Here is a 10,731-nt window from a genome sequence, read left to right on the forward strand (position 1 = left end):
CCATCACCGCAGGCAGCACCACAGCCATCACCGCAGGCAGCTCTACAGCCATCGCTGCAGGCAGCACCACAGCCATCAGTGCAGGCAGCACCACAGCCATCAGTGCAGGCAGCACCACAACCATCAGTGCAGGCAGCACTGCAGCCATTGCTTCAGGCAGCACCACAGCCATCAGTGCAGGCAGCACTGCAGCCATTGCTTCAGGCAGCAGTGTGGCTCTTGCACCCACAGCCCCAGCGAGCCCAGCCAAGGAGGCGGGAGGTCTCCCAGCCCCAGGCACCATGGCACCGGGGAGACCACCAGCCACCACCAGCCCTGCCACCGCCCCAGCTCTTGTCTTTGGGACACAGAGGGGACCGATCACAGCACCAAGCACATCTGCCCACACCACCGTTGGCCACAGAAATCCTGCCCCTGAGCTCCGACCCACCCAGAAGTTTATCAGTAAGTAGATTTTATTCTTCCCAAAGCAAGGAGCGGGAAGGGGTTGTCAGCAACCAAGCACCATGATGGCGGAGGGTTTGGCCCGGCCCGGGGTGACTCGTTTGCATTGCATGTTCGGCTGCCAGATTCATGGGGAAAGATGAAATAGGACATCTGAGAGCATCCTATTCCAAGTTAAAAACTGGGTTAAAAATTGGGTTACAAGCCATCAGAGCGCTGGTCCGGCTGGGGGGAGCACAGGCACAGCATCCCAGCGGCACACAGGCGAGTTTATCCTGGCCACAGGAAGGATGGAGCAGACATTAATGGTTTTTCACCTTTTCGATTAATCTCCTGCCCATGTCAGTGCCAGCGGCCTCGCTCTACCCCTTTGGCACCAAGGGAGGGGACCGAGAGTACGTCCAGAGGACAGTGGATTTTAACTCCCCCCTGCTCAAGCCAGAGATTGGGTTCCCTTTCGGGAAGTCGCTGCGGGACGCTCTGTATGTGAGTTCCCCCCTCGCCGAGCACGTAAGGAATGTGCAGCCTCTTTGGTAGAAAAAACCCTACAGAAATGGAGCAGAAACCAAATTTCATCTGAATGTTAATTTTTTTGCAATTTAAAATGGCTGGTTTCTGCTCACCCATGGAGGCTAAAAGCCATCCCAGGAGCTGCCTGGGATGTCAACAAATAACGAGTTATTTTGGTTAGTTTACAGACAATGGACAAATCATTTTCCCACCCACGGACAACTATGTCCCCTCCAACCCCAACCCACCTCCCCAGGGCTTCCGTGGCCAGGAGGGTTTGCCGATGGTGGCCGCCTTTTGGGACGACGCAGATTTCTCCCAGGGTGTCGGCACCACCTGGTACCAGGTCAGGGCCACCAAAGGTGTTCTCCTGGGAGAGCCCAGCTCCCAGCTCACCCATTTAACCCTCTCTCTTGCCAACCGGCAGGAGTACTCCACCCTGAGCTCTACCCGAGACCCCTTTGTCCATGACGTGGAAGCAAAGATTGAGAAATACCTTCAAATCCCCTACATAGCAAAATGGACCTTGAAGGTGACATGGGAGAAGGCTCCAGCATACCCGTCCCAGCGGGATGATACTCAGGTGAGCAGTGGGGGACCCAGGTGACGGAGGGGACTGTCACCAGCGATGGCCGGGGCAGGTCTGGGCTGCTGGTCTCCCGTGGTTTGATGCGGACGTTTCAGGTCTCACCGCCTCAGTCTGTGCTGCGGGGAGAGCAGGGGAGGCTTTGGGGGTGCTAAGGGGGTGCCTTGGGTTTCTCCAGACAAGCACCTACCAGGCGGTCCTAACCACCGATGGGAACCATTCCTTCGCCCTGCTGCTCTACCAGGACAGTGGGATGCGGTGGGACTACACCAAACTGGCTGCGGGCAACGTGCTGATCGGCTTCTCCAGGTGCTGTGCACATGTGTGGCTGCATTTTGGGACAGCAGGGCTTTCTCCCAGGACTATGTTGGGACCATCAGAGATGTTATCCCCAGGACAGCCCAGTTCCCACCCCTGGAGCAGCCCTGTCCTGTTTAAACCCTCTGTCCTGCAAACCGCAGCAGTTCCTACTCCAGCTGCTCTACGGGGAGCGGAGGAGGGTTGGGAGGGTGACCCCAAACCTTGTCTCTCCACACAGCGGCGATGGCTATGCCCAAAATAACGAGCTGACTCAAAAGCCACCAGCTGTCAAGTACCGACCGGACCAGCACAGCAGCGCTGGCACCGGTATGGCACCAGGGGAGCCCTCGGAGTGGGTGGGGAGAGAGGGAGCCGTGTGCTCCGCGCTGGGAGCATGTCCCCAGCACACATCCCCAGCACGTGTCCCTGTGAGGCCATGGGCCAGCGAAGCCTCCAGGCAAGAGCTGGCCACCAAGAGCAGGGCACGGGTGTCCCGTGTCCTGCTCTGGATTGCCATGGCCACACCGGCTCTAGAGGGAGCCTGGAGACCTCGTGTGAGGTCAATGGCTGGGGACGGCTGTCCCATGGGATCCCGCTCAGGACAAGGTGAGACCCCGGCCAAGCTGTGCTGTTCTCCGTTTGCTCCCCCAGATGTGCGCGGGCTGTGGATATACAGGCTGGACAGTCGCTCCCGGGTGAACTACAGGCTGCAGTGCCTGGCATGGCTGGACGCAGAGCCAGCGCCGGCTGCCTGGAATGGCCAGCTGCTGCCATGCCCCTGCTCCCAGCCCCAGGCAGAGCTGGACCCCCGCTACCGCTGGAGCAGAGGTGCCAAGCGCGGCCCCCCAGGGCCGGCAGGGGGTCCCCTCCTGCTCTGGGGGCGGCCATGATCCCCCCACACCATTTCAGGTCTGGCGGATGCCTCCGTGAGGATGCTGCGCACTGCGTCCCCCAGCCCGGCCGGAGCCGGGGTGCGGTGTCTGTACCGAGATGGGAGCTTGCTCGAAGGTTGGCAGGAGAGAGCGTGGAGCACCCCCATCCACCCCACCGCTGGTAAGCAGGCACCGGCGCTCCCTCACCCTAAACACCCTGAGCACCAAGCGCTCTGCAGGCGCAGCAGGGGCACCGACACCCCCCAGCGCCCGGCCGCCTTCCTCCGCAGACGGGGAGCTGGAGGCATTCGACTGGTGCTGCCGGCGCGTGGGGAAGCCCCTGTTCTGCGCCAGGTTTGCTGAGAAGAGACCGAGGATCGGCTGCGAGGGATATGTGCCACCCACCCCCGGTGAGTCCCCAGGGCTCTACCTCCTCTGTGCCAGGGTACTGAGCGGGTGGCATGGCTGCACGCGGACCCCATGCATTAACCACACTTTGCAGCATCCCGGTAGGGACTGCTGAGCCCAGCGCAGCACCAGCATTTGCTTTTCTTCTTCCCCCCAAAACGGCTCTGTCTCCTTTGGACCCCAGCTGGTGCCTTCGGGGACCCCCACATCACCACCCTGGATGGACTCACCTACACCTTCAATGGACTCGGGGACTTTGTCCTGCTGCTGGCCAGCGATGCCCAGACCAGCTTTGTGCTGCATGGGCGCACGGCCCAGACGGGCACAGCCCAAGCCACCAACTTTGTGGCCTTCGCTGCCCAGTATATCTCTGCCACCACCACAACAGTGAGTAGGAGTGACCTGGGTATCAGTTTGAGCTTCTAACGGGAGACACCCCTCTGGTAGGTTGGGCATCGCCTCTGCATCACCTACAAGTGGCCAGGACCCGAGGAGCATCCCCTCTCCTCTTCCTGCCACCTCCCACAACCCCTACAAAGTGCTAATAGCGGTGGGTTGGACTAAGACTAACGGGACACAGCTCTAACACCTCTTGCAAGCTGGCCAGCAAGGGCCTGGAGCTCTGCAGGAACATGATCTGCTCCACTCTCTTCATTGCACACTCTTCGCCCCGACCACCGGTCTCCTCCGGACACGTTAGCACAAGCGCGTACTCTTCCTTGTTTTGCAGAATTGCTCCCTACACCCATTTCAGTAAGCAAAATCTCCTGGTGTCACCAGAAGCAGCTGTTGAGCAGTGTGAGGAGGGAGCTCAGAGCCTGGAGCCCACCGGCACAGCTCTCCACGCTGCCCCGGTCAGCCGAGCAGCGGTGGTGGCCTGTGCATGCCCCATGCCAGCAGTGATGGGGACAGCTTGCTGTCCTCTTCTGCGCAACCATCAAAGCTCCTTTATCATGTGTTTGCTGGGGTGAAGAGCATGCCAACACGGCTCCTGCAGCTGAACCTCTCTGGCAGGGCTGGAGGAGGATGGGGTTTAGCTCAAGTGTCCCCAGCACAGGGGGAGGGCAGGAAGGGACGAGCAAAGGGACTGACTGGGACATCCACCATGACTTGCAGGTTGAGTGGACCTTGGGGAGCCAGGGTGACATCCAAGTTCTCCTGAACGATGAAACCATCCAGTTTTCCTATTCCCAAGGTGAGCAGGATGTGCTGTTAAATGTTAAATGTATCTGGGGGGGGACGAGGGGTATCCCCATCCCACGGGGACCAGCCCTGCCCAGCACAAGAGCAGTCATCCTGAGCTCCATCAAATGTCTCCCACTTGCTCCCTGTCTCGGACTCGGCTGGGGTGGATGGGGAGCGCTCCCTTCCCCAAATTCAGGGGCATCGTTTCAGACCCCAGCCTTGCATGGACTCTCCCTCTGTGCTCTCCTTCTCTTGCAGACATGGGTGCCAAGGTGTACTACAGCCCTGGTGTCCTGCTGGTCAATGCCTCCTCCGTCACAGCTGTCTTTGACGGGGCCATCGCCATCTCCATCTCGGCCGCCTCCGGGATCCTCAACGTGGTCTGCAGCCTGGCCGATCGGTACCGCAACAGCACCAAGGGCCTCCTGGGTGAGGACTTCTGGCACTGCTGCAGAGCTGGGGTGCAAAGTCCCCTTCCCACCCTAAAGCAGGCTGGAGAATGCTGGGGGATTGTGCTTCTGAGGGCAGGGACCCCTGGGTCTAAACTAAACACTGGCCAGCACCAGAGAGGAGGTCAGCCCCCGCATGGGGGATGCCAGTCCTCTCGTGATGCTCCACCAGGTGTGTGGGACCACGACCCCGCAGACGACTTCCAGATGCCGAACGGTACCAGCATCCCTGTGAACAGCAGCGAGGAGGAGATCTACAGCTACGGGATGACCTGTAAGTCTGGGCTCAGGATCCACCTTGACGATCCCCCCGTTCCTGCGCCTTCTGGCCATGCTTTGGCTGGAAACATTTAGACGCTTGCCTGCTCAGGCAAAGTGATGCCAGGGAAGCCCTTTGGTCTCCTCACTGCTCTGTGGAAATGAGCCCTAAAATACAATAAACCTTAAAAACTCAAGGCCACCCATGGTGTGCTCTCTTGCAGGGGCCGTTGGAGACCACAGCCTGTTTGCTCAGCATCTGGACTCTCCAGTAATGAACTTCACACCCATCTTCTTGTCTCGGCTGCGGCAGGAGAATGAAAGCCAGTACCAGCTGGCAGCCTCGCAGTGCCGTGGCAACAAGGAGTGTATCTATGATTCGCTGAGCACAGGCGACGTGGCCCTGGGCCTGGCCACCCAGAGCCTCGCAGCCGACTTCCAGCAGAAGAAGACAGTACTCAGTAAGTGGAGCAGATCCTCACCTCCAAGACAGCACGGTTTGGCCCTGCTCCCTCCCTGGGCTCTCTTGCTCCATGTGAGGCAGGAGAGAAGTCGCCAAGGTCTCGGAGTTGCATTGACCAGCTGGTTGGTCTCCAAGCCTGGGAGATGCCACCATACTGTGCAACACGAGGGCCTTGCTGGTGGGCGGTCATGGCAGCATCTGCCTGGGGTCCCATCCTCACCAGGAGGGACTCAGAGCCAAGGGGTGCCCAGGCCATGTAGCAAACAACCAGCTGTGTGCTGGGCTGCTCTTTCCTCAGACGCCTTCCCTCCCGTCATCACCGGTGACGCATCACTCACGGCCTTCCGGACAGAAAGGGTCAGGAGGCAGTACCGTGCCGTGGGGGTGGGCGCACGCTTTGTCCCCCACCTCTCGCCAGAGCTCAACATATCAGGTAAGGAAGGAGAGATAGGGTGGCTGGGATGGGATCGGGGGACACCGGCCACGCAGCACCTTTCCTCTGTCACCTCCTCTAACTCCCACCTCTCCCCCTGGCAGAGAGCGGCACCCTGACGTGGGAGCCCCACGGGATGGCCCCGCTCACCATCAACCTGGAGGCTGTTGGGTCCAACAACCTCTCCGCCCTCCTCCAGCTCCGCTTCACCCTTTGCAGCTGCAGCAGGAGCCAAGAATGTGACTACAGTGACACTGTCACCCTCGGGGGGTCCTCCCTGCAGGTAGTTCCTCCGGTGCCACACCATGCCTGTCCCCATGCCAGTCGCAATGGCTGTCTTCTCTGTCCACCTGTCCTCCTGGTGTCCCCTAATCCAGTGTCACCATCCCCTTCCCAGCTGGCAGCCTGCAGGTGCGAGGGCGGTTACTCGGGTCCCTTCTGCCAGGACCCTCCGGACCCCTGCGCCCAGGGATGCTTCCCTGGTGTGGGCTGCGACTCGAACGCCGGTTGCGGCCCCTGTCCAGCTGGCCTGACCGGTGACGGGCGGCATTGCTCAGGTGACAAGGGCTTGCCATGGCTACCGGGGAACCCGGGACACCTGTGGGACCTCGGCTGAGGTATTTCTCCCGGTGCCATGCTGCATTGCCTCGGCAGATATCGATGAGTGCGCGCAGGGGACGACGTGCCCGGGGAACGCCACCTGCACCAACACGGTGGGAAGCTACGCCTGCTCCTGCCCGGCCAGCGAGGAGGGTGAGTACGGGCACCCTGGCGGGCATGTCCTCGTCCCCATCAGTCCCAGGCCTCAGTGGAAGTGGGATCCCGTGGGACCCAAACTGGCCGGAGAGGAGAGGAGGGGGAGCTGGCTGATCTCTGTACCCAAGCCCTTGCTGTCCTTAACAGAAGGCACCAGAGTCCAGCCGCCCCTCGTGCTCCCAGGCTGCAGATCTCACTAATCCGCCGGGAAGGGAAACTTTTCCCGTGCAATTTTCCTCTTTGAGAAAAAAAAAAATCTCAGCCCATCAAAGTTCAAATACACATGTGGAAGTTGGGGGGGCTAAAATCAAATCCTGTTTTCAAATGGCTGTGGTGGGGTTGGGATGATGGTTTTTGCTCCTGTTCTAATGCAGCAGGCTGGAATTTCACCAAGACAAAAGGCTCCGGCTGGGAGGAGGGGGTCCGGGGCTTTTCCTTGAGGATCTGAATTTATACTAGAAGTCCTAATGCATTAAAAAAACCACCAAACCTTGGAAGAAGGTGCCTCCACCTGACCTGGGCTCCCCATGCCACAGGTGAGGGGCCAGGCTGTGGCTCAGCCTGTGGCTCCCGCTCCTGCCCCGAGGGCTACTGCAGTAACGGGGGACACTGTCGCCTGCACCCCATGACCTGCGCCCCCGCCTGTGCCTGCCCCCCGGCTTTCATTGACCAGCGTTGTCTGGTGGCGGGGGGGGATTTTCAGCCAATGCCCAGCACAGGTGGGTGCCTGTGCCCGGTGGGGGGTGAACCCCAACCCTGTTCGCCCCAGTCCTGGTATGCCAGAGCCACCGCTGCGGCTTTCCCCCGGCAGATCTCCCCCACAGAAGTGTGCGGCTGCGGGTCAGGACGCTGCAAAACGCCACTGCCGAGGAAGTCAATGGCACCGTACGTTACCAGAGGGGATGGGCTCGGGGAGGGGGACGCGCTGGTACACTGGGCAGCATGGCAGCTTGGGGTGCCCGTGCCTCCATGCACCCCCTTCCCATGGGATCACCAGGAATCTAGTGGATCTGCAGAGCCGGAGGGAGGCAGTGCCAGCCGCCTGATGCTACCTGCGGCCGTGGCCATGTGCCAGGTCCCCAGCACGTGAACGAAAGGCCAGAGCAGCCCTTGGGGCTAGGCCACGGTGCCCACGTCGCCCTTTATCTTCTCCCTGCGCCGGTGCTGTCCTGCCCTCCCCTAATGCCCTTCTACTCCCCCTGCCACAGGTCTCGGCCATCCTGGGCTCCCTGGATGTAAAGGCTTTCCAGAGCAACATCAACATCACCCAGACGTGAGTCAGCTGTGGAGTGGCCCCTTGCCCACCCCAGGGAGCCAGCGGGGCAGGACTGGGCATGGGGCCACAGGGTTTGGGACACAAAGGGCATTTTCCCCCACCCCAGAGTCTGTTTTTCAAGCCCTGTCACCCTTGGAGACACAAGCCCTGTGGCACCTTCCATCTCCTGCTTCATCCCTTCTTTACCACCTCCCAAATGGGGAAACTGAGGCACGGTGAGGCTTGGCCACTCTGTGATGCAGCAGCGGCTCCACCAGCAGCCCCATCCTTTCCCTGCAGGACAGACGGCGATGGCTTCACCTTTGCGCTGGTGTCCGAGTTCGCCTACGACAGCCGCAGCACTGTCATCCAGTTCCTGAACGAGGATCTGCCAGGGGCCATCACTGGCGCCTTCAACGGGCGGCGGGGGCGGCGGGAGGCGGGCGCGCGCCTCCTCTTCCAGCGCCTGCACCGGGACAACATCACCGACCTGGTGAAGCGTGAGTCGCTCCTGGTGCTGAGCCAGGGAGCCCGAGAGGAGCACCCTGCTCTCCCCATTGTCCCCATCACCCTGCGTGCCCTGGGGTTCGGGTAACACCCGCGGGGGAGGCGGGTGGGCAGCAGACCCCACCCTAGGCATGGATCCAGCTCAGGGAGACCTGGGGAAGTATCAAGGGGGGATGCTGCCACGTGGCCAAACCTGTGCCGTCCCTTCCCAGTGACGGTGGCTGAGCTGAGGCGCTATTTCCCCTGCGGTCTGTATGGCTACAAAGGCTACCGGCTCCACTACGCGGGGACCATCGGCTTCGTCTGCATCTCCCCTTGCAAGATGGGCTACTGCCAGCACGGTGGCCGGTGCCAGCACCTGCCCGAGGGGCCGACGTGCAGGTAGCAGCGGCGCTGGGGATGGCCACTGGGCACAGCCACGTCTCCCCACGGCATCACCGCTCCTCCCTCCCCACCTGCAGCTGCCTCCCCTTCTCCATCTTCTCCCCTGCCGGCGCCCAGTGCGAGCAACTGGCCATCAGCCTCGCCGCCTTCCTCGGCATCTTGGTGGGAGCCCTGGCTCTGCTCTGCCTCCTGCTCACCACCGCCTGCCTGACCTTGCGCCTCTGCCGCCGGCGCCACCACCGGCACCAGGGGTGAGCCATGGACCCGCGCAGGGGTGGGTGCTGCGAGTGTGGCAGGAATGGAGGTTGGGTATCAGGAAGAGCTTTGCCAGCCCTCAAAACTGGTGGAAAAACCATCTCCAGAAGGTCCACCACTGGTGGAACCCATCTGACCCAGGCAGGGGGAGCCTGCCCTGGGGAAGGGGCTGAGCCAGGTGGTCTTTTAACATTTTCCAGCCCTTATCCCAGTCATCTGCTGCTCAGGGGTGCAATAACATCAGTGGGTTGAACATTACCTTCCCTTTTCCCCCATGTGAGGGAATATTTGCATTTCTTCCTCTTCTCACACAGTGCTTGGTTACAGACAGGCTTTCTATTTAATTTTAATTTGAATATCATCCAAATGATTTCCACTGCAATTCATGTTGCTCTGGAAAGAGTTGATCTGGAGCAAGAAAAAGGCAGTTGCAGGGTTGGACCTTGCTCTCTTGCAGAGCAGGGAGTTAGCAGATGGCTGACAAGGTGCAAGGCTGGGGTGGAAACGCCAGCATCTCCTTCCCTCCTCCCCAGCCCTTGGTCCTGGCATGGCATCCACACCTGGGGGAAGCTCAGCGCCCCAGGCCCCCCGCACTGGTGGGAGCTGTGTCCTGCCCCTGCTGCCGGCTCCCTGCCGGCACTGGAGCCGGGGCTCTCTGGGAAGCACCTCTGTTCATTTGCACTTGTTGCAAGGTGAGAAATTGCGTGTGCACAGCAACTGGGGCTTTTCCTCCTCTCGTAGCCTCATCTTGCCCCCACACTCAGTCACTGCTCCCCACTGCCATCCAAGCGAGGCACCAGGACTAGGCAGGGGCTCTCCTGGCCCCCCCTGACATGTCATCCCCTTTCTGCTCCCCACCTCCTAGGGCCAAGGAGACCTTCTGGAGGCCACGGCCCTTCTCCTGTGAGTACACCCCTGCAAAACTCCCCCACTCCTTCACCCTGCTCTTCTTCGAGCTCTGCTCATCTTCCCTGCTCCAGCTCTGATGACAGCAGGAGAGCGAGCAGAGTCCCCCCACTCCCACTCCCACTCCCCAGAAAGGCATTGGGAACCGCAGCTCCAGGCCATCGACCCCTCAGTCCAGGTCTGTCCGAGGGTTATTGTCCCCGTGGAGTGTCGGGGTGGGGGGCTGTGGGCTGGGGACTGATGTCCTGGCCCCATGCCTCAAAGATGCTCGGGAGCTATGCCTCGTCCTGGAGCATCACGGATGCTTTGGCTTGCGTTGGGGTCTGCGCTGCTGTCTGAGCTCATCGCAAAGAGCAGAGCCCGTGCAGCGCCGACAGCACGGTGTGGCCTGTCCCTCCTTTACAGATAAGGATCCAGAGACCCCACATCAGGCCTCCAAGCCATCCCCCCCAGCAGCCCTAGCCTGCCACCGGTCCTGCCCCGGTGCCTCTGGGCTCGCAAAGGAATCAGCTGCTGCTGCCGGCCCCGCTGTCCGCTCTCAGGGTCTCCGGCAACAGCGTTCACGTGGAGACAGAGGACGGGCAGCTGCCTTTTGGGGTCTGGTCTTTGTAGGAGGATTCATTCTGGAGGTGGTGCTTTTTTTGAAGGAAAAATGTGGTTTTATGTTGGGTGGCCAAAGCGGCAGGATTTCACCTTCCCCTGAGGACCTGCAGAGGCAACCGCGATAGTCCTTGAGTGAGTCTGCACCGGGGTGTGCCCT

The 10,731-nt window shown here is 60.8% G+C and overlaps 1 protein-coding gene across 1 annotated transcript; it reads left to right on the plus strand.

Annotated features, from left to right (window-relative positions):
• Positions 1-281: 281 nt before the first annotated feature.
• On the plus strand, positions 282-9,065 carry MUC4 (mucin 4, cell surface associated). Its single transcript, XM_075157680.1, has 24 exons — positions 282-444; positions 755-930; positions 1,136-1,300; positions 1,382-1,521; positions 1,697-1,849; positions 2,079-2,167; positions 2,492-2,668; positions 2,750-2,893; positions 3,003-3,157; positions 3,226-3,507; positions 4,237-4,315; positions 4,564-4,734; positions 4,927-5,028; positions 5,237-5,473; positions 5,774-5,908; positions 6,013-6,191; positions 6,306-6,444; positions 6,563-6,661; positions 7,201-7,383; positions 7,434-7,549; positions 7,873-7,937; positions 8,220-8,419; positions 8,639-8,807; positions 8,888-9,065. Exons 1-24 carry the CDS (start codon positions 282-284, stop codon positions 9,063-9,065), a joined length of 3,696 nt encoding a protein of 1,231 aa, XP_075013781.1.
• The last annotated feature ends 1,666 nt before the right edge of the window (positions 9,066-10,731 follow it).

The sequence above is a fragment of the Calonectris borealis genome, chromosome 9, assembly GCF_964195595.1.
Source record: "Calonectris borealis chromosome 9, bCalBor7.hap1.2, whole genome shotgun sequence".
Lineage (NCBI taxonomy): Eukaryota > Metazoa > Chordata > Aves > Procellariiformes > Procellariidae > Calonectris > Calonectris borealis.